Source organism: Drosophila tropicalis, unplaced genomic scaffold (assembly GCF_018151085.1).
Source record: "Drosophila tropicalis isolate 14030-0801.00 unplaced genomic scaffold, ASM1815108v1 contig_9, whole genome shotgun sequence".
Classification (NCBI taxonomy): domain Eukaryota; kingdom Metazoa; phylum Arthropoda; class Insecta; order Diptera; family Drosophilidae; genus Drosophila; species Drosophila tropicalis.
The window spans coordinates 31,669-59,160 of NW_027173398.1; the positions used below are offsets into that span (position 1 = coordinate 31,669).

Genomic DNA, 27,492 nt, shown 5'->3' on the forward strand with positions numbered 1-27,492 from the left:
TCGCTTCTTCTTCTCCTGGTCTTTTTACTAAGCCCACTCATTAGGTGGATTGTCTTTTGACTTGTCACATGCTCCACTTCAAAGTCACTTCAATTCCCTACTGGGAACTTCTTCGCACCCACCCACTGTAAAAGTCTTCCCCTTAAGGAACGTGACATATCGTCCAATTCCATCCGAACGACTTTTATTTATTTCATTTACTTGTGCCTCCAATCTTGGTAAATGCTATTAGCTTAGAAATAGCAAACAAACAGCAAAATGTAATTAAATTGTTTAACTTACTACGGTTTCGCATGTCGAGGGATTACAGATAGAGAGAGAAGCGGAAAAGAACGAGAACAAATGTTCAACAAAGGTAAATTTAGATATCAGACGAGTTGGCGAAAGAACGCCCGAGCAAAGCTTACATCACAGACTACAGTTATCTCCAACTCCAGCTTATTGAGACCTCCCACCAGTGGTTCTGCCATCTTCTATCCTCCCACTTTTTCTCGCACGTCTTATATACATACATATGTATGTGCTCCGATTCTAGCAGATCAGATCTCTCGCTCTCGCTCCCTCACATTCGTAATTGCTTTCATAGTCGGCAGAGATAAGGCATTACTTAATATTCCCATCGCACGAAAGCAGTTGCAGCTCAAATGGGCAAAAACTTTTACACACTTTTTGAGTAGAATATGGAATACGAATTATTTCATGTTCTACTTTAATTGATAGTTTTTATTGAAATCTCTTTTTATACCGTGCACCCATAGGGTGAAATGGTATATTAAGGTCACTGAAATGTATGTAACAGACAGAAGAAGCTTTTCCGATTTCATAAAGTATATGTATACATTATTCATCGGGATTAACAGCCGAGTCGATCTAGCCATGTCCGTCCGTCTGTCCGTATGAGCGCCTAGATCTCCGTGACTATTAGAGCTAGAGTCACTATATTTGGTACTTACAATTAGACCCATGTAATACCTACGGTGTTCAAGTTTACTTCTTAGATTTGTTTAGTATGTGTTCAGATTATTAATATTTAATATTACTTTCGCCGGCATAATCTTGAAAAAATCGATTGTCTCCTGCATCCTATCGAATCAAATTCCGCACACTAATTATATCTATCAATATCTACCAAACTATCAAATTTTATTTCAATCGGACTTGAAACATGGAAAATATACGAATAAACGAGGGCGGAATTGGCCGTAGGGTAGTGACGGCGCTGGAGTGCTCGTGTGTTTTCGTGAGACTGAGCGAGATAGCATATAGACATATATTTGGTGTACGAAATTCAAAATATTTTTTCACCTGGTGCGTGGTATACCGAAGTCGGCGAGACGACTGAATGAAGTAAGTGCATTTATTATTCAACTCGATGGCTGGTATGGACCGACTAGTAAAGATGTTCATTCGTATATTTTGCATAATTCTAGTCCGATTTTAATTTGGTGGGTTGGTAAGAATCGGTTTTTTCTTTTAATTCATAGGGCGGAATTGGGTAAAAATTAGGCGTGGCTAAAATTTTAAATAACTATAATTTTCGCGCATACTAAACAGGTCTACGTACTAAATTTTGTTACTTTAACTTTGTTAGTTGTCGAGAAAATCCGTTTTATTTAATTTTAAATACTAGATAGTAGGTTTTATGTAATTTACGATAGCGAAAGTGGGCGTGCGTAAAATTTGAAATAAACGCGATGACTGTATATATACATACACAAGTATATGTATTACACAAGTTTACATACTAATTTTGGTGGCTCTTGCTCATAGTCTCTAGTCTCCTAGTTCTAGGTGTTAATAGGGTCGTGCGGACTTCCAGACCGCTTGAATTCTGATGCCGATCAAGATTATATATGCATACTTTTATGTACCATTGAACCCTATGGGTGCATGGCATAAAAAAAGTTAGAATTTTCCTATTTTTTCAAAATTTAAATTTGTTTACAACAATTTCCTTTAAGTCTTGCGCAATGTGTTTATGTAAAGTTTATTCTTTATATTTTGTGATGGAGCAATTATAACAGGTTTCAAATTTTGGAGAGATGGCTTGTAAAATTGTAATAATTTTGTCATTACAATGAGTCAAATATTTTCACTGATATATTTCGCCTAGCCGACTATCATTTAAAGATCCTTATACTACGCACCCATAGGATGAAATGGTATTTTAAAGTCATCAAAAATGTACATAGGAAGCAGGCAGGGTGAAGCTTTTCCCATAGTATATATGCAAACATACATATACACAGAGTATGATCAGGATCAACAGACGAGTTGATCTAGTCATGTTCGATCGTCTGTCCGTGTGTCACGTGTGTCTGTTTGTCCGTCCGTCCGTTTGTTAGTTTGTCGCTATCAAGACTGTTGACTATTGGATGCTAGAGTCACCAAATTTGGTATGTAGACTCGTGTGTGGGGCCTCTTCAAACAAAACTTATCCTTAACTCGGTATCTACTTATATGATTGAAGACAGTTTAATTGTAAATACTTCTTTCACTAAAGTCGTTATACTTATGCATATATGCATACACACATACATAATTTGGTCAGAGAATGCTTCCAAAATGTTAGTCGTCTTATGAGGATGTAGGAATTCGTTGAAATTTCAACATTTTGCTTCTTACATTTTGGGAACTGATTTCACTTATTGTATAGAATCAGCGTTACCTGTTTGTTGGATAGACTCTCCCTCATAATAAATAATTTATATACATACTTATGTATATACAAATGTAGAACCAAACCCTCGGAGAAAGGGTAGGAGAGAGAGTTAGAGAAGCGCAGGCAGTAAAATTATGAACATGCAGGCAGAAGCAACAACAGAGGCTCTAGCAATAGATATACAAACATAAGTACATATGCATATATGTACATACATACATACGTACATATATGGAACGCATATGTAAACACTTTAAGAGTGTGTGTGTATGTTCGTGTGAGCGGCCCCAAATCGATGTTGAGGGCGCTACAGGCGGCGGCGGCCAACGCGTCGATTTCTGCGTCTGCTCTTCTTAGCGTTCGAACCATTTTGTAATCTTTACCTGGTGCATTGAAGAAAATTGGAGCAAAGCAGATAGTCGGAAAAAGAATAAGAATAAACCACAGAACCAAGCCAACTTGGGTCGTGCCGAAGTTTTTATACCCTTTCTGTCACTCTTTTTCTGTGTCTTAATGCATATGTGCATATGTATGTATGTATGTAAGTCTAAATGCTCTATCTCCCGCAATTTCTCTTGTTTCGCATCGGCATGCATACGCATACATATATCTTTCAAATTGAAATTAAAAGTTGATTCGCACCGACAAACGGACGGATCGACGGTCATACCTACATATGTACATACATATATCGCCACAGCTTCTCATAAGGCGTCGGAATCGCCTCTTTCTCTGCTCTACAAACATCTGACCGATTTCGTAATGCTCTATGCAAGGGTATAAAAAGGTCTAAGGTTTCGATGGGTTCAGTTCAATTTTATTGTGTGTGTGAGTGAGAAGGGTCACGCAGACACTGTTTACGACAATGCAAGAGGCCACGACTTGGTTTTACTTTCATCGATGGTGCGAGCCTTTCCTTCTCATGAATCTCAAAACCTCGCACCATTCCCCCTTTTTTATTTAATTCCTCTTGTTCTTGTACTTGTTGTTTGTACTTCTTCGTCTTTTGCTTGGCATATTTGTGTGTTTATCTTAAAAGTCTCTTTCTGTTGATGTAAGTATGTATGTATGTAGGTACATATGTAAGTACATACGTACGTATGTAGGTGAACAATGACTTGGCCTATTGTGGTTGTTTTTGATACCTTTGCAAACCGTTTGTATAAATTATGCCAAATTTGTATAAATTCGGATATATTCAACAAATTAGATCAATTCAATTAAGTACTTTATGTTTCTCCTTTGATAGGTCAACGCAGAATTTATGTATTCTTCGTCTTGCCATCTTTCGGTCAAGAGATTGATTCCAAGCTTATAAAATGTTTGATCCTTGCTGGCAAAAAACTGGTTCAAGTGGTTTTTGACGTCCTGATTTGAGATGAAGGTTGTGCCAAGTCTGGGGAATATGGTGGGTGTGGTAGCACATCCCATTCAAGCAGCAATAGCTTTTGGCGAGTTATCAAACTTTTATGGGGTCTCGCATTATCCTGGTGGAACAATTCTGGTTTCTTTTCTTTGAGTGCATCTCTTAATTTGTCTAGTTGATTGCAATAAACTGCAGAACTAATTGTTTAGTTGTCCGGCAAAAGCTCAAAACTAACGATCCACTTTAAATCCCAGCAAACGGACAACATAACCTTTCATTTGGTGACTATCGTTCTTTGATGTGGTTTAAGCTGGTTCATCCTTTTTAGACCATGACGATTTGCATCGACTAACAACTTTTTTTGTCCACATCGGCTCAAGAGGCCTTCCACGACGTATGTACACATCGCATAATTTTAATAATAACTGCAATTTTGCCCTTTCGATAGTAAAACAGTAAAATATGCCAAAAATGTTGTTTTTGATGTTCTATCTTAGATAGGGCACCAAATGAAGACTATTTCACAAAATTCAACAAAAGTTTTTACAAATCAGCTGTTGATTAGTGAACTACCCGATACATATACATATATATATAATTACGTGGATAGGGATGAAATTGAGGACAGGTTCTTAAGGCAAAACAAATTAATTGTCGGAAATTGTATTGAAAATTGTTTACAAATAGATGTATTTACATATGCATGTATGTATGTATTTACAGTGCAGTATCAATCCTTAATAAGTCCTTAATTCTGAAAACCATAAAGAAAAGTGTATGAAAGTCCCTAGAAATTTTGTATCAAACAAAATATGAGTATCAAGCTTTCATTCATAAAGGAGACTACAATCCTCGTTTCTCGAGTGAGCTTTAATGTTTTAGTTTTCTTTTTTTTGTTTGTTTATTTTTGTTCACTTTTTTGTACATATGTATGTACATACATACCTACAGTATGTATGCTCATCCATATACATATGCAGTGTGACTATTCGAAAAGCAAGCAAAGTTTCGTTTTACATGTTTTAAATCTGAAAAATTTCATTCAGCACCATGAATCATTTGCGAGTGCACAAATTCAAATTAGGCGGCAAGGATAAAATGGCTTTAGCCGATATTCCTCAGGCTCCAACGGAGAGCAATGATAGCGCCAGCAATAAGAACAATCACAAAGGATCATTCCTGAATCGCATTAAGCGATACTCCGTGCTGGGTAATAAGCTGAGCCGGCGCCATTTGGGGAGCATGACCCTGCCAGGTGGTGTCGGAAGTGATTCTACGGGAAAAACTAGTTCTGGCTCCGGTTCGCCCAATAAACTGGCCTCAGGCAGCTATAACATGACTGGTAGCAGTTCAGAAGACCATCGTCTGGAAATTGGTGCCCCAATATTGATATCGACTACTACTCTAAATACAGATCGTTTCGATGTCACGGAAGCGAGACTAAAACAAATTGGAGGGGGAATAGCTCAGACATCGACCTTAGCGCGTACCCTTACTCCTAAGAGTTCGGATGAGGAGGAGTTTGTTGATGCTCGCAGTACACCGCAGAAATTTGAAAGAGATGTAGACGATGAAAATGAAGCATATGAGACACCCAAACATCAGGAATGTGAGCTCAAGGATAACGCAAAAGATATGCCGATCACAGTGCCGATCGAACCACCCAAGCGACAGCCACATATCAGGCGTCAGCAGCAGCAATCGCTATCGGTTCAAAATCTCCATCGTTCTGAGCTAAAGGTGTATCTGCAGAAATCGTCTTCAATGAGCTTGGATTTGAATGTCACGGCACCAGCTCAATTGGGCATACTAAATCTACCCGAACTACCAGAGCTATATGGCAACAGTGAGCTCAGCTTGACAGCTAGTGAGAATAAGGAAAATGTTCTCGATTCGGAAAATGAACCACCGCTACCACCGCTGCCGTCCGGCGCAATATCGCCCATTTCGCCCCCCACTCCACCGGCTAGCAGTGGTAGTTGCACACCTGTCGTACAAGGCGTGGGTTTCCTTGCCCAGCAAGCCCATTTCAAAAGTATTGATGCCCTCTACCTCACAAATCCCGCCCACGGATCCAAGCAGAGCTCTAAACAAAGTCTAATGAGCTCACAATGCAGTTTGAGTCGTGACGATAAAGAGGAGGAAGAATTTGATTATGATCTCAAATCTGTGAGCTATCAGAGTCTTAATGCCCAAAATCTATTCGTTTCGATTGATGAACTCCAAGAGATCACCAGACAAATTAATGAATCTGAAGACTTTAGTCGCGAAATCGACCTGGAGTACTGCACCCATCGCGACCAGCTACGTCCGAGCGAACGGCGAATTACGCTACTTAAGAATAAGAATCAAGCCTTGATCAACTTCAGTCACAATAAGGAAAAGTTACGCAAAGGTTGGAACGGCATGAAAAACTGGATAGGCGAGGAGAGTACGCGATTAAAGGAAGTGGTGCGACAGCAGACACCGCTGAAACGCTTAGCGCAATCGCGGAGCAATCTTAATCAATCAGTATCGGAGTGTAGAAGCCGCCAACAGAGCATGTCCCCGGAACGAAGTCGGAGTCGCAGTCGAAATCGTCGTGAAATGAGCGAAAGTTGTGAAGACATGACGGAACGAACGGAATTTGAGTCTTCTCTATCACAGAGAGCCAGTGAGGAGGACGTCTCTCCACATGCCAAAAGGTTCAAGGATGAGGTATAATGATTCAAACTGTTAACGCCATTTATTTAAAGGGTTTAGGCTGGAGTTCAAATTGCTTTGAATGAATAGAAAACGGTAATACATTACTTTAATTTTACCTTACAGGGACAAAACGGCTTTGAGGAACTGAGAAGATATGTTAAACAAGGCGGAGATTTTAGCAAAGAGTTAATCTTTGTCCTGCAGGAACGGTAAGTAATCCATGCATCTACCTACTTCATTTATTGTATACTGCATTATTTATGTACTTCAAACAGGGCCGATTCCGAGCTAATCTATTCAAAGTCTCTCTCAAAACTGGCCAATAAACTGAATAAAGCTGGAAGGGAGATACCTGGCAGTGTGGCCGATGCTTGGCGTGGTGTGGCTACAGAAATGGAAAGTCGTAGCGACATGCATCGCCAATTGGCAGCATCTCTGACTGATGAAATAGTCAAACCACTTAAATGTGTGGTGGAAAATCATCATAAGGCACGCAAGGCGGTAAAAACTCTCCATAGATTTTGATTTATGATTTGAAACTAATAAGAAATCTTCTGCAGGTTGAAAGCAATGTAGATAAAGCGGCCCGAGTTCTCTCCGAATGGCGTGTGAGTGAAGCTAAGGCTAAAAAGGCATCCCATACGGCCGCTCGGGAGAATGAGAAACTTCAAGATGCCATGCTAGATGTACGCATACAGAAATCTCCATCCATTGCTCTGCTCCATCAAGGTCCGAACAAACAGGCTGCTGAAAAGGAACTAAAATCGGCGGAAAAGGATTGCGTTAAATTGGATAATAAACGTAAGAAAGCCGAGGAGGCGGTCAAGCGGGCAGATGTTGAATACTACACGCTTTGTGTGCGTGCCGAGCGTGCTCGAGTCGATTGGGAAATGGCCGTACTCCGCGGTAGCTCGCAACTCCAGACCAACGAACAACAACGTCTCAGCAACATGCACAACTTTGCACAGCAATACGCCCGTCTCATCTCCGATATGAATCCAATTTTGGGCACACTGAGCACTCGTCTACAGCCACAGCTTGATGCCTGTAATGTGACAAAGGATATGCAAGTGGTTCGCAATATACGCCGCAATTCGGAAGGTCCTAGCGAGCAATTGCTTCCCGACTTCTACTGTGAGCACACCACATTAGCCATGAACCGTGAGAGACGTAAACATGCCCTGATTAAGCTACTGCAATTAGTGAAAACGGATCTGGAGAGGGAACGACGCTCGCGTGATGGCCTTAGGGGCTTATCTCAGTCACTGAATAACAAGGAACATCAAAATATTACCGATAAGCTGTATCATGTGAGTTAAAATTAACCAACTTTGGATGTTTGTTTTAATCAATTTTGATTTTCAGATTCGATCTATGCTTACCTATTTGGAAGGAGCTCGTCTTAAGCTACACTCGGCCTTGCTAGAGCTAGATCATAAACCCCGTTCCACCCATCCGCTAGCTCAGCATATACAGGTAAGTTTCAAAGCGAAATGCCCCGTGTCTCCATCCGTAAAATTAACTCATTGATTCCGACTCCTATCTGAAGATCACTCGCGATCGCACTGGTCTACAGCAAAGTATTCTCAAAGTACCCACGTGGCTGAAGAACAACGATAACCATAGGCCGATAAATCCACAGGATCTAAGTGATGCCACAAACACTGCCGATGACGATGATATTGTCGATGAGGATTGCTCGCATTTGCAAATGCAGACAACGAATAGCTCCTGTGCGGACATTAGTTTGATGTCACCACTACTAAAACATTTTAATCGCAGCAAAAGCAACATCGAGACATTCACCAGTCAACCAAAGATAATCTCAACGACGAATCCTTCACTGGCTGCAGCCAAATCGAAAACTATACCAGCAGCAACAACAGGAACGGTATCGGAACAGGACCGCGGCCAAGCCGATGGTGGTTCCAATCAGCAGGACTCCGATTTCGATGAGTTCAGTTCGCAGGACGAAGACGAGGACGATGCTGACACTGAGCCAGCCAAAAAGTTACCAGGCCAAACGCCAAATCCGCCGACGGAGCATTTCTATCAGAATGCTCAAGAGTTGCAGAAGAACGGCAAGGACAATCAAGTGCTGGGCAAATGTAAGGCCCTCTATAGCTATACACCAAAACTTTACGATGAGCTGGAACTGAGTCCTGGCGATATCATAGAAATTCATGCCAAGCAGGACGATGGCTGGTGGCTGGGAGCGCTAAGGAATCATATTGGCATCTTTCCGGCCACATATGTGGAGGAGTGCTCGTAGTACTTAGAATCACATATGTATAAGATATTGTACACATCATCTTTTTTAAAATACATATATATATATATATACATACATAGATCTACATACGTGTAACTGTGTCTCACGAATGTTTGTATGAGTTGAGTGTGTGACTATCCTTTTTCAAATCTATGAATTTCTCGCAGCTGACAAATTCCTGAATTATTTGGAGCATTCAGAAATAAAGAATTCTCCATCTTCCCTCCTCTATACAAGTGTATATGAATATCTATGTATCTATCTATCTAAAAAAATTTCGTGAAACTGAAGAATCAAGACTCGTGTTTAATCAGCCCCCCTGAGTCAGGGGTCCTGACCTAGTGTGAAAGCTCTGCAATGGAATTAATGTTTACATGTTGATGCTTTATTCTTTTTTTTTTTTTTAAATTTATGTTAGCATTTTTGATCGAAAATTGTATTTTTACATGTTGCATATATGCAGATAATGACGCGATAAACGATTTAATATATATTTAACATACTCATGCAGAATCACAAAATGTTCTTCGTTTTTTTTTTTTTTTTTTTTTTTTGTTTAAATTACAATTAATAAATTACAATTATGCATACAAGTGTAAAATAGTAAAAACAAAAAATATCAAATATTTAAAAATATATGTATATAAAATTGCATTAAGTGTGTTCTTTATTGCCAAAGCAGCTGGTTGGGCCCAGGAAGTGTCATGGATGACGCAAGTTGGAGCAACTTCTTCTAGCAATAGCACCAGAAAAGTAGCGCCAGCACTTCAGTTCACATTAGTTGACTTGACGGCAACTGTACCCGGTGCTATATCCATGCCAGCGTTGTCCAGACATCTGAGCTTCTGGTACATGTTTATGTAGTGCGCTTGCAATTGCTTCTGATAGCCCAACACCTTGTCCTTTTCGGCACACCATTGGCGCTTCTCAAGCTCTAGATTGATACGAAAATCATCCAGCTTCTGACGTAATTTTGCGATATCCTCAGCGTATGACGTAGACTCTTCGATAAGAGTATCTAGCGTTTGTTGTTGATATTGCTGGAGTGGGGTGGCTTTCTCCCGTTCATTCTCATGTTCGTCGTTGCCCTCCCTGATGTTTGGTACTATTGAGTATTTTCGAGTCTTCTGGCATATATCATTTAGATTATCCAGTTGTTGTTTCAGCCGAGTATAACGACCGCATGGCTCTTCACCGTATTCGTGTGCTATGGCCAAATCAGATAGTTCTTTGCGCAATTTTGCTAGCTCATTGGTCAGGGCACTTATGACCTGATTCTTAAGTCCAATTATCTTATTCAGTTGCTGTTGCTGTTGCTGCTGCTGCTGCTGATGCGGTTCCTCCTTTGGTTGACTTTGGCATAGACTTGTTTCACAATTGCTGTTGCTATTATTATCGTTATTGTTGTTATTGTTGCTGTGCTTCAGACTGACAATAGCATGATCTTTGAGATGGATATCAAGCTGAAGATACAAAAACAAATTGTTCAACGAATTAAATATGATAGCCCAAATTGGTATCCCTGACGTTTTCACTTACATGGGCCTCCTTGAGCTGTGTTTTAAGTAAAGCTATCTCGCCATTTCGTTCGCATACTTTCCATTCGCTATCCTCCAATTGTATACGCAAGCTAGCGACAGTTTGACGGGCCTCCTCCAGTTGCTGATTCAAAGTTAACGACGAATTTTGTAGACTCTGGTTACTGCTGCGAGCGTGTTCCAACTGCTGCTGCAGCTTCTGCACCTGCTCCGATTGCCGCAACTTATGCTGTTTTAATTGGAATTGCTGTAGGGCCAATAGCTGTTCCATTTTCTTAAACTTCAACTGATACTCGCGTTGTTGGCCCTCGTAAAAGAGTCGCAGCCGTTGCGTTTCGTTCTCCCAGTAGGCCTCTTTGTCCTGGCAAGAGTGGAAATAGAAAAAAAGAGGAATAGAGTTTAGTTCGACGGGCAGTTCGCTAGATTTCTAAATGTAACCTTTTGTACTTGGAAAATTACTTTCTCATTATGTTCCATTGTCTGACGCAGATATGACAGCTCAGAGTCACGATCCTTCAGAGCAGCCTCCAGCTCCGATATGCCAGAGTCAGAGGGTGATGGGGTTAGATCGCTGCCATTGACGGCGTTATTGGATTTACTAGAAAAACCAGAGACCATGTAAATTTTGTGCCTTTGTGTCTGAATGACATTAGTTAACCTATTAGCATCATGGCGTACACCCATGCAGTCAAGATTGGGATTTTCTTCTTGGGCGGAACGCTGCGTTATCCTGTGATTCCGTCTTCGGGCCGCCAAATGTCGCAAGTCCGTTGTGCCTAAGAGCATATTAGATGTTCAATGGATTTTAAACAGTTCACCGATATGTCTTTCGCTGTTTACTTAAGGGATCTCAATATATGTACTTACTGCCAAACTTCTGAGTAGCTGCTGGAGGTAAAGGCACCAATGAGGGTGTCGATCCATATCCATAGCGTTCTGTCTGTCCATTCACTATTGCCGGTTGATGGTACATCTGTTGCTGCTGTTGTTGTTGTTGTTGTTGCTGTTGTTGTTGAGTTTGTAGCTGTTGTTGTTGCTGTATACGATAGTCCGGCTCAAATGGAATAGGCTTAAAAACAATCGGCCGCAGAAAGGTTCCACTGCTTTGATTCTGAGAGAAGTGAAGAACAAATCATCGTCATCGTTGATAAGATCTACCCAAAAAGACCTCACCTGTTCCACTGGCTCGCCCAATAGTGTTGGCTCATTAATAGCCAAACGACTACCGCCAGCAGCAGCAGCTATAGCAGATCCACCCGTAGATCCAACTGCTATAGGCGTAGTCCGTCGCTGATTGAGACTGAGAGTGGCTGGCAAAGAGTGAAGCGCCTCTTCGCCCACACAACTTCGACTCAACTCGAACATTTGTCTTATATTTTGAAATTTGCTACGTAGCTGTGAGCTGGTAGCTCCAAGACCCACTCCTCCGCCTCCACCGATTCCAACAGCATCATCATCCAGATTACTATGACTGCCAAACTTCTGGCTAAGACGGCGTTGCTCTTGACGCGACTTCAGAGTACCCGTGTGAGGAATAAAGTGTTGACCAGCCGCATGGGGAAACTGTAGCAATGGCGAGCCCAATGCGGACTGACCCAGATTCGGGGTACTCCTTAAAGCCAATGGAGCGTTATTCTCTAGCGAGACACTGCGTTTGTGGCCACGTTTGCCCAAGGGTAGACTCAATGTGGACCCTGCTGGTGGTGTGGCAGCACATGATGGAGGTGCCAGAGGTGCAATTGTGGCCGAAGATGGTGACACGGCATGGGCAGACATTGTCATTGGACTGGCTGCTGCTGCTGACATGCTGATACTGTTACGAGGTATCTGAAAATATCAGTAGGATGACTTTTACTTTCAATGCTCTCAGATTTAAGATATCTTAACTATCGATCTAACTAACTGATAATCACAGTGACCTTGGCTAAGTTTCTCAAAACGTATTCAAAATTAGCCAAAAGTTGTAGCTAAATTTATGGTATTTCATTTATCAAAGCCAAAAGACAATTTATAGATAAACAAATAATCATGACCAAATGCTATTTCTTTTTCAATTTTTTTCCTCTACTTATACCAAACTAGTTGAGAGCTGAGGTTTGATTCAAGAAATGAAAGAAATATTAAGACTTCGTTTGAGGTATACGAAAAACCTTACTTCATTACATCTATGCACATATGTGTGGACGTATGTATGTACATATGTGGACACTTCCTGCATTTCTCTACACAAGATTTACAGCATTCTTTCGTTCATCTTTTTGGTTTTTGCACTGGGTTCGAATGCGGGCTTACATGCTTTTTTGGTGGTCTTTCTGCATGAGGTGGCGACTCTATGCCGCACCTCACCTTCCCTCACCAGATCGATCTGGTTGAGCATTGGCCTTAGACTCAGTTCGGTCTTCTAAGCCAAACCGAACTGGAAACTAACTGTGCAGAAAGCATCGACAGTCTCGCACTTTCTAATTTCTTGTCGCACGACCCATATTTCGATTTTCCTTGTCCATTTGAACTTGTCTCTTTCTCGGTTTTTCCACTTGTTTTTTGCGTTTGGTTTCTTCTTTTATTGGGACCAGACACTTGCTGCTGCAGCAACTGTTGCCAGAACCTTTGCGAACTGGTTTTTCTCTGTACCATAACAATTCGATTAAGGTTAAGGTTACCAAGTCAAATGGAGCCCTAACCTTTCTTCGTCTGCAAGTTTTTATTGCAGAACATATATTTATTTGCTCGATAGATACATGATAGACAATTATTCGAATATACACATTCAGTGTGTTTCATGTGTGTTGTGAATAGAGAAATAATGGCCACAAGGAACAAAACTTTACAAGATATTCAAATTCTAAGTTCGAATATACATATGCGCATACAATGAAAACAAATGGGAGGATGGGTGGATATGCTTGGAGCACATATCGTTTCTTATCAAAGGTTATGCTTTGTTTAACTCGGGATCCATGACACATTCAAATGTGACTTACCAATAAAAAGCTGTAGCGACTTTTTCGAACATACCCAAAATTGGCGTTGTCAAAAATAGCAGAGCATTGTGGCTTTTAATCGGATTTGTATTTAAATTAGAGCAATTTGCCGAATAAACATAGAAATTAGTTGAATATTTACGAATACCTTTTACAAATAATGCTTTCCGGACCTACAAAGAGTTGTTGATTGTTGTCCAGATTGGTCAAGACCTTCATTTCGACTGTTAATTTTATCGTTTGTCCCTACCGCAACTTTTGGCATTTATAACAATAAACTGTCAAATTGTGTGCGATAAATTAAGGAATTTGAGAACCTATTTCAGTTCACACTGATCAAAGCCAACATAATAACCCAACGTATAACCGCGACACATACATGTATAGTACTACGAATTGGGAACGTCCAAGTTTATTATTCAAATATTCATAATGCGATCTTAAGACATTTGTCTTTTTCCGGATCGTGCTTTTACTACGCGATCTATAAGGGCAGAATTGGCCGTTGGCTAACAAAACAGCTTAATAGACATACATATGTACATTTGTTTTTCGAAATTTGAAATATTTGTTTCACCTTGTGTATGGTATACCCAAGTCGTCGAGTCGACTTATGTAGTACTTTATTTTTTTAAAAAGCCTGTGGCTGAATGTAATTCTAGTCATAAGCTAGGTTAGTTGTTTGTGACAAAAGCACAGTTGTATTATATTTTCTTTAGTGTTTCTGATTTGGTGAAGCCGCTTCACTCTAGAGCCTAGATAGCCTACGTTTCTATAGTCTGCAAAGCTTATAGAAAATTGCCCATCCCGCAATCTTACGAAAAGAATTATAACTTGTGTTTTAGTTCTTTATATATATAATTTTTTCTGGTCAAAAGCACAAATTTCAAAAGTTGAAAAAATATATTTTTTTTTCATAAACTTCATAAAACTGTCAGAGTCCATGTAAAGCTGGACCGCTTTATTTTCTTTGGGGCACGCATTCAAAATGTTTCTATTGATGACCGCCCATTTATCGGTTTTCAGACCTGCATTTTGTCGTTCGAGTAAGTCAAAAATATTACCCAAGCAGTTTTGTACTTTTGGCAATACGACTTGGATGAAAAACAACCTCGTAAACAGCACCCACTCCATGGTGACTTCCATTGTATTCCAGATTCTAGAACGGGAGTTTCCATATTACTCTCTAGACTCTAGACAGCCTACGATTCTATAGTCTGCGAAGCTTATAGAAAATTGCTTCAGCGGACGGCAGAAGTTTTTGTTGTTACAGACGGATTCCTAAATACTTTAAACTACTTGCTTGTTTAGTCAAATTGAATTAAGTGATACGCTTTACAACTTAAAAAATAACCGAAACTAAAAATAGCACTACTTGCAGTACAAAAAAACACATGATTAACTTTCCTTGGTGCAAAGTCAATTTTAAGAGCACCAGCACCAAAAAAAAAAAAAAAATCGAGACTTTTAAATGTAAAGGGTCGGGGACAACACTGCCCAGTGAAGAAACCAAAACGTCATCTAAAACCAGGTTTTGAGGGCAAATCGTATCGTTAAGATGAAAAATTGATTGGTTCTTCCAACAAAATGATTCGAAATGCGATCAATTTCAAACAGAGGCCTGAAACTCGCAGACGAAAGGCCAAGTGGAAGCTGCAAAAAGACGTCCCCTTAATGCGAGAAAGCAATAGGCTGTAACTGATCTGTGAAAGGACTTTAACGCATAAACTAGGGTCCAAATTGTTTGCAACTACCTTCGGAAGAACAATTCATAAGATTCCAGCCGAAGAAAGCCTCCACTTTTGAACGCAAGACATAATGCCAATCGTCTTACGACAGCTTAATTGGGTTGATAAAAATAAAAGATTTTTAATAAAATATTAATATAAGTTAACGAACGGCCAACAGCGTCGTTTTTTTCGGAGACGGAGTTTCCAAAGGTCTGAATTCACGGTGAGAGACTTCAGAGTAAGCGGGAACCGGATGCAATAGTATAAATACAAGTTGTGACTAAAAAAAAATTTTAGAAACAAATTTTTTGAATTAATTAGACATTGTTATATAATGTAGAGATAGTTGATTGTTGGCCATACCTGTCATCGTTTGCAACCGTAATTTAATCTAAAAGTCGAAGTTTTTGTTCGCTCTTAAACTTTTAGTACCGGTAAGTAATACCAAAAATAGTTTAAGTTGCTGTTGCTCTCATCTCGAGAGCCAAAAAGCAACTGTTAAAGCGTCACACAATTCGGCACCCCGTGTACTATTAGGTATGGGGAACGCTTCGATTAACAATCGATAAAAAAACAATCGATATTGTCGGTTGTCGGTAAATATTTACTTACTCGAGATTTCAGTGTTGAAAAGTGGAAATAATCGGCTAAAGCTAGATTTCAGTGTTGGCAAACGCCAAGTATTAGCCAAATATTTTACTTATATTATAAATTCGAGGAATATTCGGCTGCTCTGACTCGACTGAGTATTGTATTCTGAACTATATTTGTTCTATAAAATCAAGAAATATTTTAAACTCAACAATATTTTTGTTTGTTGAGAATAGTACGAACAAAAGATTCAAAAAGCCCGCGTATTCGAGTATCCAAAATTCGGCATTTGGCAACACTATCTCAAAATTGAACAGTTTTTTTGGTAAATGTTTACTATTACTACTCGAGATTTCAGTGTTGAAAAGTGGAAAAATCGGGTAAAGCTAGATTTCAGTGTTGTCAAACGCTATTTTTTATTTGGCGCGCTGTTTGACTGCCCTGGTAGCCAAATATTTTAATCTAAACTCAAAAGTCGAGGAATATTCGGCTGCTCTGGCAGCCATCTCAAAATTGAACAGCTTTTTTTAGCCGGAAAAAGCTACTTTTAGCTATAGTCCCGCTAAAAATATGAATTTTCTTTTGTTAATTACTCATAAACTACGAAATAAATCGCCAAGGCGCACCTGAGGTCGTGCTCGTGCAATTTTTCTCTTTCGTTGGATCCCATAGTTTAAGCGCGTTTTGGCTCCGAGTAACTTAAGTAAATATTTACCAAATATTTGGCTACCAGGGCGGTCAAACAATGCGCCAAATAAAAGATAGCGTTTGCCATCACTGAAATCTAGCTTTACCCTATTTTTCCACATTTCAACACTGAAATCTCGAGTAGCTTAAGTAAATTGTTTTTAAAAATTGTTCTTTTTATATCTTATTCTGGTGAGACTTAAACCCACGTTTTCGTGGGTTGAAGAGGTCTTTTGTATTAGTTTAAAATTACAAGTGTTTTTATACCATACACCCATAGAGTGAAATGGTATATTAAAGTCGCCAATATATGTATATGTACATATGTAAGTAACAGGCAGAAGGAAGCTTCTCCGACCCTATAAAGTATATATATTCTTGATCAGGATCAACAGCCGAGTCGATCTAGCCATGTCGGCCTGTCTGTCCGTCCGTCCGTCTGTATAAACAAGCGGATTTCAAAGGCTATTAGAGCTACAGCCACTATGTATCCTCGTGTAGTATGTAAATGTATAGAGTTAATTGGAATTTTAGAACTCTAGAGACATCAAATTTGGTTTATACACATGTTTAGTTAGCGCGCAGAAACAAATTGTTCAAACTTTTTGCCACGCCCACTTCCGAAAATGAAATAAAACTAATTTTCTCGAAAACTAACAAAGTTAAAGTCACCTATGTATGTATGTAAGTCAGTCTAGAAACATGCAAAATATCTGTGTGAACGTATTTTACTACGCGATCTATAAGGGCAGAATTGGCCGTTGGCTAGTGGAGGCGCTAGAGTGCTCGTGTGTTTGTAGAGTGAGCGAGATAGCTTATGGTAGCATGTTAAAACAGCTTAATAGACATATGTATGTACATACATTTGGTTTTCGAAATTTGAAATATTGGTGTATAGTATACCCAAGTCGGGGAGTCGACTTACTTACTTCATTTTTTAAAAGGGTCAAAAAGGCAGAGTTGACCTTTGGCTTGTAAGAGCGAGCAACAAAATATTTAATTGAATTGATTAAATCCATGAAATATTATAGATAAATCTTGTTTAATCAATTGCATCTGAGTGTAATGGTGTGTGTGTGTGTGGGTAATGCTTTATCTGTCATTTATAAACGGTAAAGATAACAGTTACATTGTGTGTGCGTGTGTGGCATTTAACCAGTGGTTAGATAACTGTCAATCAAGTTTTTCCAACTCACCAGCGACATTGGTTTGTGCCGCTTAAGCAAGCTACTAACTATTGTTAATTGTTTAATATGAGGTTTTGAATGCAACAATAAAGACAATCGGTCGTCCCTAATTGTTTGGAGGCTCTATAACATGAGTAACGTCTTGCAACATTTGCAGGCCTGAATGCAACAATCCGAGCTGGAAACCTGAAAATTTCTCGTACTTTGCTTTTGAACGATGCCGCCAATCGGACGACAATTCAATGTAATTTATTTACGTTTCAGCTTTTGCAAAAGACTCGCATTAGCAGCTAACTGTTAGATTTCTGCAAGCCAAAAAAAAAAAAAAGCTTGAGAAAAAATTAAGGTGCAAAATTGACTAGAAAACTGGTTTGGTCTCTACACTTATAAATATATATGTGTTTATATATATGTAAGTATATGGGTATGTATGTATATGATTCTGCTTAGATACATACATATGTACATATGTATATTCTTGATACTTTGGAAAGTCGTCTCTATGAATGAAAGTCTTAAAAGAGCAAAAAACAAAACAAAACAAAAATAACAAACGAAAGACGCACAAACAAAAAGATCCGCAAACCGAACAATGACCAACCCATATGAATTCGATTTTAAAAAAGTGTTTTTGACCCTAAAGAATCATAAAATGTGTAGATACCTACAAAAAAACAGACAACGATGATGAGACGAGGGGGGTGTAGAAGGAATGTGGTATTCATAAAAAAAAGAGAGACGCCTATTAAGTAAATGAGTTGGTGCGAAGAGGGACGCAGATGATTTGGTTTTTGTCACTCGGCGTATGAGTAATGTTTTGTATAGTTGGTCGAAATACTGGCCAGAGACCTGACCAGGGGCTCAAACTGCGACTGCGTCTAAGTATCTGAATTACTGACTATCCGAGACTTGCCCAATGCTTTTTCCCACACTCTGCAGTCGCAGATTTTATGCATACCGCGTTGTCGATTTGAGTTGTTTATGCCTGCACAGTGGTTGCACATATATAATAGATATTAGAAACTAAGCCATGACTAAACGGTGTACAAATTCATGGCGTGAGCGTTTCAGAAACAAGAAAATTAGGTTTAAATGAAAATCATTTCTTTTCGGCTACAATTCTCCCCTCGCTTATATTACAAAGCCATTCCAACCAAAATTTTGACAATCAGATCAATGTTAGGTATTTATGAGCATTATCGGGACGAAAGTATCGAATTGCTATTTCGATAGGTTCGCCCTGGATTCCCCTTTGGGACTGTTGCAAAGTATTGAATACAATCTTTTTCTTTGCAAATCTTGAAAACCGGTTAATACAAAATTAAAGACAACTAGGAGTTGTAATACATATACGAAAGGGGATAAAAAACAACTATTTCCAAGGTTTTGATCTAAACCATTTTGTCTCTTATATCCATTTTGACGACTCTTATGTCAAAGTTGTTTGTATGTTGATAGGACGTATCATTGCCTGAACCCCTTTAAAATTAGATATTCCCTACCCCCTTGCAACTTAATAAGTTTCCGATTAGATAAGAGCACTGGCTATTTTCTTGTACAGGCCAACATAGTCAATATAAATAGTATAGTAAGTAAGTAATGGAAAAATGCAACTTGACTTATCAATTGGGGCACTGATTAGAAAACCCTTCTAAAACTAGAGAGTGGAAGCCTCCTTTAAATGTTCCTCACATTGACACGATGCTTAACCACTGTGCGGCTGTGCAACAAATGTTTGTTTTTTTTTTTTTCTCATGTGGTTTGTTTTTTTGTCATTTGCTAGCCGAAGTCCGGCACTGGGTTAACTAATGTTTAAATGCTATTTTTTAATTGAATCTACTTAAACATACAACAACAATAACCAGAATAAACAAATTAATAATTGCTGTCGAAATTGGAAACAAAGACAGGTTTCGAAAAGCGAATTGAAATCGAAACCGATATCGGATTGGAGTTGTGAGGTAAAGTTGCGCAGTCTCAGTTGAAGTTGTCCAACCGTCGCAAGAAATTGTATAAGCGTAACGAAAGTAAACTAAAAATTATTCAGACAACTCTTCCCCACCCCGCTCACACACACACACCACAGCAAAACAACAAAGTTTTCTTTTAAACCCTTATTATTATTTATTTATCACTTTGTGAGTTTTTCCCCACTTTAGACGCAACAAAATGCAGAAATGCATTTCAGGTTACGGTTTTTGGATTTTCGATTTGGAAACAATTCACTTTCATTTTGCATCATCTCATGATCATCATGAATGATGCCAACGATAATAATGATGATGATGATGATGATGATGATGATGATGCTGATGACGATGAAAGAGTTAACAATTGCAAAAGGACTGCTTGGTATGCTGCAACGTCGCCAGGCATTATGTTTAATTATTGCCACACATAAAATCCAATATTTCATGGGTGGGTTTATGCAGTATTTGATCATAATTAAATACTAAAGCTTGGCAGATGAAAATTTAAAAGGCCGAGAAGGGGAAGGGGATCAGAGTGCAACCAGTTTTAGGTTGCATTTGAAGTAAACTAGCAATGACCTTGAGCTGCCCATCTCAGAAAGAAAAAACGGACGGCTTGCATAACTTCAGCCATGCCGAATTTTGTGTACCCTTGCAAGGTTTTATGTTGAAATTTCCCTTCTTTCAGATGTCAATTTCAATCAAACAGTCTGCAAACTAGAGCCAAATTTGACCCACAGAGGAATAACCAGAAGATGCATTTATGATTTAAAATATGGATCATTCCGTTCAATATGGCTATGTATGTACGATTACATAGTTCGATTCAAGGGAATCTGATCCAGTCGAAAGCGTTGCACTTTTCTGACCAAAACCAATATACCCTTTTTTGCAAGGGTACAATAAAAGCTGTTATGCTGTCAACAGTACAGGCCAACATGTAAGTGGGGCTCGGGCAGACAAAAAGATTGATACCATTGATATTTTTTGGTTTGCCTTTGCTTCCACATCACACATACACACACACGCACATACATACACATATACTTCTCAAGGGAAGCTTTAAGGTGGAGTAAAGATTTGGAAAGTAAACCAAAGCGAGTTTCGGTTAAAGTTGGAGAATTTGCGCAACTAAAGTCGGCTTTCTATATATTCTACAACATCATGAATTCATATTTTTAAGCACTTGTTTCTTGGAGCCCAACCCAAGACAACCGTTTCCGGCATTCAGGCGGATACGAAGGCTGAGCCACAGACTGAAACTGTTGCTCAAGTGAAAGGTGCAGCCGCCTTCCACTCTATTACAAATGGCACAAACGGAAGTTAACACCTAAAGCTAGCGAAGATTACCCAGAAATCGAATATGCATTCTGTGGAAGAGAATTGGTTATGGCAAGTTCGATTCTCAGTTAATACAGCCCCTACAGATTTCACTCACGAAACAATCCGCTCCTGTGTGTGTGGCATATAATTTTGCGAAGACAAAATCAAGAAAACTGAAAATTGTTCAGAACGAAACGATTTAACTTAGCTATGGTATACATTATGAGTCTATATACCACATTTCAGTGCAATTATTTGTGCTGACCAGCTGTATATTTGCAAAATTGTTTATTTCGAGCTGCTTGCCAGTGAGATAGAAGTAAAAAAAAAATGAAAACGAAAAGCAACAGACAAACGGAATGGAGCGAAGCGGAGCAGACCGTGACTAATGGTCGACCAAGCCTGCTCTCGGGTCGACGTGGGAAAGTTCGCCCACGTTTAGAGTTAGGTTTTCTAGGATTTGCTGAGTGTGGCCACTGGACTCAGCAGCAGTTGCAGTGAAAGCAGCAGCAACATTGTGATGTGGCATGTAGCAAGTAGCCAGAAGCAAGTGGCAGTACCAGTTGCTCTGTACCTGTGTCTGCAGCCGTAATTGTTGCTCTAGTGCCGACTCAAGCGTTTGCTTTAGTTTAATTGCCCGGATATTGAATTCAGACAGCCGAACTCTTCGCTTCCACTCACTCAGTTAATTGACTAACGAAACAACGCAACGCCAAACCAGCAGAAAAAACTCGATTTGCATGTTTCGATCATGGCTAAATGGCCATTTCAATATCAAGCTCATTCCCAATCTCTTCGCATCTCTAACCGAACTCATCACTCACCACATTCCACCATTCACCCTTCCATCTCACTGCCCATTCATTTGCCAAATTTGGGTAATATTATAAAGAATTTTGAAACATTACGCCAACGTTCGAATAAACTTGAGTCAAAGACAAATAAATATAAATAAATATATATTATAAAGGTCAATGGTTTTTGTTTTTTTCCTATTCGAGCATACTTTATCTATATAGAGATTGAGATCTCCTAAAACACATTCTTACTGGGTAGTTATGGGTAAGGGTAACCATTCATTTTCCCAAAAAACGTAAATAAGGTAAGTATGTAAGTCGTCTCGCCGACTTTGGTATACCTTATACCAAATTAAATGAATGTATTTAATCCCACCTGGTCGAAAACGTTTATACGTATAATTTGGCTATTTCAAGTCCGATTTCACTTAAGTTCAGACTGACGATAGCTTGTAATGAAAGCAATTGCTTTGTAATTACTTTGTAAAGTGTGGGGAGGCAATCGACACACCAAAAGAACGTTTTGAAATTGTTCAGCTATACATTCGAAGTAACCTAACAATCGTGAAAACTAAACGTGCAATTTGTACGGACATTGTTCCCAGGGAGACTGACATGGAACACTGTGGATATTAATCACCTGATTTGACCGGGCCAGACTTTTTTGTGGGACTGTTTAAAATCCATAGTACACTCTTTTGTTCGTGTTCGATGAGTGGGATTGTGACCAAATGTTCGATCACCCAAAGGTGCGATCTATCCAATCGTTCTGGATAAAAACATGAGACTAAATTGTACGACGAACTGTTTTTAACTGTTTCAACTAAGCCGAACGAGAACGGTCAAATGAACCACTACACAATATTGCACAGTGGGCCGATGTTAATTTTTTATTCCACGAACGATTGCTTCCAATGCTTGCGAAAACTTTTTGAGATTTCGGTTTGATAGTTGATTTTTATTGGTTAATGGTTAATAAGTTTACCATTTTGGAACAATAGTTGATATTTTTCATAACCTTTAGTGATTGCATGTCAGAAATTCATGAAAGCATTCGAGCATGGATGGAGTCGGCCTGCATGCTAGAAAGGACTTTATTTAGTCTCAAAAGCTTTTGTTCGCCTTGTTTTGACATTCCTGTGCTTCTTTAGACAGCTATCCTAGAGTTCTATTCCACTAAAGTCGAAAAATATCAAAATTAACTGGGTTTTTTTTTTTTTTTTTTTGATTTGGACCCTTTGAAGTGAGCCAATACTGAGCTTTGTGTTCTCTGGATGCTTTATCAAAGATGGCTGATTATAAAATTTTGCAAAAATTGAGAAACAACGTTTCACATAACTCATTTTACTCAGAACTAAAAAGAAATTATCGCTATTAAATGCTTCAAATTTAATTTTGCCTTTTAAGCCTTGCACATTCTACGGGAAAGCCAAGATTAGCCCCCTCTTATTCCTAACCTCTTTTCGTTTGATTTAAATCTACTCGAAAGCGATATGCATAATAACACATAACACATACATACACATGTCCCAGAGTCCAATCGTAGTCGTCTTCTTTCAATTCACAGCTTCACCTACATTAAAAGGCGATCAAAAGTGATCATAAATCTTTTTAACCTGCATGGGGATTTTCACCAACATGCCGGGCTTTAAATACGTACGATATCAGCACTCCGCAATAAGTGAGTGCGCGCCCCCAACATAAAATAAATGAATTTTTTGAATGCTTTTAATGGTTATACTCTAGCAAAGGAGGTACATTCGTTTACAGTATGCATACACTCATATTCTTGGTCATCACAATAAGACCCTGTCATAAAGTCCGTGCAGGCATCGAATAGCACGGTTTTAGCTGGATCAGACTTCTCTATGTCATAACGCTTTCATAGGAACAATCGGTCGAAAATAAAAAGTTTGATCATTAACTTTGCCATTTGCTAGTTTAATGAACCTTTGAAGTATTTTGCCATATGCCATACGATTTGCGTATGGGGTCAGAAAGAGTTCTTTGTTTCTCATGCATAATTCTGCCAATTCAAAATCGAATTACCAAATCACAAGGGTATTTAGCGATTCGTTTAGAGGTCGTTCCTTCTATATGAAGGAATGATTAGCACAGAAACCTGGAAGTGTGTACACACTTCGGTTTTGCAAAAGTTAACCGGGCCTCTTTGGTTTTTGTCGGCCAAAACACACGCTCCACTTCAGTTCCTCTTTTCCATTTACTCTCTTCTCTTTCTGTCTACCGACTTCTGACTCTTTTTTTTTGGCTTTTTGGTTTTTGCGCACTTGGCCTTAATTGCGCGTGCACACTTTCAATTCCTTTCGGACTTTGACTGATTCAGATTCAGTTTCACATCTGAGATGTGTATTCAGAGAGATTCAAATTCATATTTCGAATCAGATTCAGTGTGACAAATTGCAGATGGAGCGAGAAAATTAGATTTAAAACGCGACTGCGATAATGATTTGTGTGACTCAAAGAAAAGACATGACCAGACTCAATGGTCTCAGCCCATTTCGGGTCTTGCGAATCGAACTGCATCGTTAGTTTTTCAAGATATCAGGATGGTTTAAAAATGTTTCGAAAAAAGCACGTTTTGCTTTGGTTTCTAACTTCTAACAGGATGTTCTTTTTTTTTTTACAAACTTTCTCGTCAAAGTTTATTGAACAGGCTAAAAATCTACATTAAGTATAATTACAATATTGTTTTTAATTATGTATGTAGGTACATACATATATAATATGCAAATAGTTACAAATTAGACCTTGTACTCAATTCTTTGAAATTTTGTCAAAAAAAGTTAGTTGGGAGTTAGAAACTTTGAAAAAATGGCAACTTTGATCCAAAATTTGGATGACTTGGTATGGGATTGGTATGGTTAGCGGTTTGGGATTGGTGGTCGGTTATCATTTTTTCGAGCACTGCGGTTGGGGCTAAGCCAATATAAAAATTGCTCTCTGTAACCAAGATGCAAGGTTTGAGACATTGTCAAAATAAAAAATTAATTCATTTATAGCATAAATTTTGAGAAAAATTAACAACAAAAATGGCTTCACTTTCTGCATTTCTGTTGTATTTTCGAACAATTACCTAATTAAAGTGATTAATTAAAGTACTTTTATGAACAGCTAATGTACTATTTAATTACAATTCAAACCAATTTTAAAATGAAGCAAGTAAGTCGACTCGTCGACTTGGGTATACCATACACCTGGTGAAACAAATATTTCAAATTTCGAAGACCAAATGTATGTCTATTAAATTGTTTTTACATGTCTTATACTATGTGCTATCTCGCTCACTCTACAAACACACGAGCACTCTAGCGCCGCTACTAGCCAACGTCCAATTCTGGCCTTGTGGACCGCGTAGTAAAATACGTTCATACGCATATTTTACATGTTTCTAGTCCGATTTCAATAAAATTTGGTAGTTTGGTAGAAATGGATAAGATTAATTAGTCTGCCAAATTTAAATGCGATAGTCAAAAAACTAAAGGAGGAAATCGTTTTTTTCTAAATTATGGTGGCGGAAGTGGGCGTGGCAAAATGTGAAAATATCTAAATTCTCTGCGCATACTATGCCAGTATACATACTAAATTTGGTGACTTTAGCTTTGTTAGTTTTTGATAAAATCAGTTTTGTTTAATTTACGGGGGCGGAAGTGGGCGTGGCAAAATGTTTAAATAGCCAATATCTGCGCGTCTATTAAGCTAGTCTACATACTAAATTTGATGTCGGTAGCTATCATAGTTTTTAAGGAAATCACTTTTATGTAAATTCCGGGGGCGGAAGGGGGCGTGGCAAAAAGTTTAAACAATTAGTTTCTGCGCGCTAACTAACCGAGCATATAAACCAAATTTGATGTCTCTAGCTATTATACTTTTTAAGAAAAACAGTTTTGTGTGATTCCTGGGGGCGTAAGGGGGCGTGGCAAAAAGTTTGAACAGTTAATTTCTGCGCACTAACTAATCGGGTATACAAACTAAATTTGATGTCTCTAGCTGTCATACTTTTTAAGAAAAACAGTTTTATGTGATTCCTGGGGGCGTAAGGGGGCGTGGCCGAAATTCCAATTAATGCTGAACATGTGCATACTACACGAGTATACATACCAAATTTGGTGGCTCTAGCTCTTATAGTCTCCGAGATCTGCGTGTTCATACAGACGGACGGACGGACGGACGGACGGACGGACGGACGGACGGACGGACGGACGGACGGACGGACGGACGGACAGACGGACATGGCTAGATCGACTCGGCTGTTGATCCTGATCAAGAATATATATACTTTATAGGGTCGGAGAAGCTTCCTTCTGCCTGTTACATACATTTTGGCGACTTTAATATACCATTTCACCCTATGGGTGTATGGTATAATTAATGTAATTTTATTCGGAATTTTGTATTCTATCCTAGTTTATTGAAGCTTATTAAAATCCGTGATTAACAATGTCTGCACAAATGGCTATATGAACTCGTCTCGTTTTTGTGATCAAAAATATATATACACAAACTTCTTTTTTTTTTGCAAGGGTATAAAAAACAGAATATACATATGTATATGTGTGTACATATACATATATTAATCGTCTCTTTTTCTCAACTTCTTTCGCTACTTTGTTCAACAGGTTTGTTGGAGGAAAGAGATGTTGGAGGAAAAGTCAAACGGCTCAATAATCAAAGAGGTGAGGTATAGAGGGGAACACCTAGCAGTAGACATGGTATGGTAGGGGTAAGAGTTGGAAGTAGGGGTAGGTACAGCGGGGGTAGCTTCAACTCCAACTACGAGTCTGGATAAATGAGGACAACAACATCAGCGACAAGTTTAATGAGGTTATTTCAAGCTATGTACATATATACGTAAGTCTATGTATATGTATATGTATATGTATATGTATATGTATATGTATATGTATATGTATGTATGTATGTATGTACATATGTACATATACATATGTATCTATGTCAGCTGGGATTGGCAGCTAGTTTGGTTTTCATTTATTTACCACAATCCTTAAAAATTCAAACGATTTTGTTAACTTACTGTTATTTTGTGACTTGTTTTCAGCTTCTTCTTCTTCGATGCTGGTGTTTATTTTGTTTTGATTAATCTCGCCACATAATTTGTTTCTTCTCCCTTTTTTGCACAAAAATTAATTTTTATTGTAAACAAAAACGCATAAATTATGCACGAACCTTAGTTTGAATTTCACTTTGCTTACACAGAAAACAAAATAATAACGAAAAAAAAAGCCAAAACACAGCAATAGCACAAGCACCAACAAAAAAAAAAAACCGTTGCACGCCTTCGTTTAAAAAATATCTTGTCCTAATCTATCGATGCTATCGAGAGAAGAAAAGACAAGTGAGCTCGCAATGCCATTCGACATTCAACTTTCACGTTCGAGCGTTCGAGGCAAACTGAACCGAACTGAATGGGCAGCAACACACACAAACACGCGATCAAAGTCAAGAGACGGCTGTGATTCCGCGGATCGGTGTTGAGCAAGCTAGCCGTTTTACCTCTAAAAAAAAAGTAACTGACGCAAAAGCACGCTAAAGTCCAATAAACGAACGAAAAGGTTTATAAATGTTTACCAAATAATATCTCTCTGTCTTTGCCTATATCTATATATACTAACATATGTGTGTTCTCTGATTGTATAGAAAGTTAGAACGTAGAACATCAGAACG

The 27,492-nt window shown here is 38.8% G+C and overlaps 2 protein-coding genes across 7 annotated transcripts in view; one reads left to right on the forward strand and one right to left on the reverse strand.

Annotated features, from left to right (window-relative positions):
• Nucleotides 1–9,639, forward strand: part of Nost (Nostrin) — a 27,721-nt gene extending 18,082 nt beyond the window's left edge. Inside the window, exons 2-7 of one of the 3 annotated variants that reach the window (XM_068302094.1) lie at nt 5,075–6,725; nt 6,837–6,922; nt 6,989–7,214; nt 7,274–8,023; nt 8,079–8,189; nt 8,263–9,639. In XM_068302094.1, coding sequence (XP_068158195.1) covers nt 5,079–6,725; nt 6,837–6,922; nt 6,989–7,214; nt 7,274–8,023; nt 8,079–8,189; nt 8,263–8,985 — 3,543 coding nt within the window. In that variant the 5' untranslated portion in view covers nt 5,075–5,078 and the 3' untranslated portion in view covers nt 8,986–9,639. Of the gene's footprint in view, nt 1–5,063; nt 6,726–6,836; nt 6,923–6,988; nt 7,215–7,273; nt 8,024–8,078; nt 8,190–8,262 lie in introns of those variants that run through there. The other 2 variants (XM_068302095.1, XM_068302096.1) reach the window with 2 other exon arrangements.
• Nucleotides 9,248–27,204, reverse strand: LOC137586094 (leucine zipper putative tumor suppressor 2 homolog). Of its 4 annotated transcripts, none has more exons than XM_068302098.1 (7): nt 13,505–13,544; nt 11,697–12,350; nt 11,391–11,634; nt 11,182–11,299; nt 10,962–11,121; nt 10,525–10,884; nt 9,248–10,448 (listed from the first exon to the last, which is right to left on the reverse strand). In XM_068302098.1, the coding sequence occupies exons 2-7, from the start codon at nt 12,327–12,329 to the stop codon at nt 9,753–9,755; spliced, it is 2,211 nt and encodes a 736-aa protein (XP_068158199.1). In that variant the 5' UTR covers nt 12,330–12,350; nt 13,505–13,544; the 3' UTR covers nt 9,248–9,752. The 4 variants fall into 4 exon arrangements, with proteins under 4 accessions (XP_068158199.1, XP_068158201.1, XP_068158198.1 ...); XM_068302100.1 differs by lacking the exon at nt 13,505–13,544 and adding an exon at nt 15,259–15,271 and having other exon boundaries at nt 9,249–10,448; XM_068302097.1 differs by lacking the exon at nt 13,505–13,544 and adding an exon at nt 26,843–27,204 and having other exon boundaries at nt 9,250–10,448.
• Between the last annotated feature and the right edge of the window lie 288 nt (nt 27,205–27,492).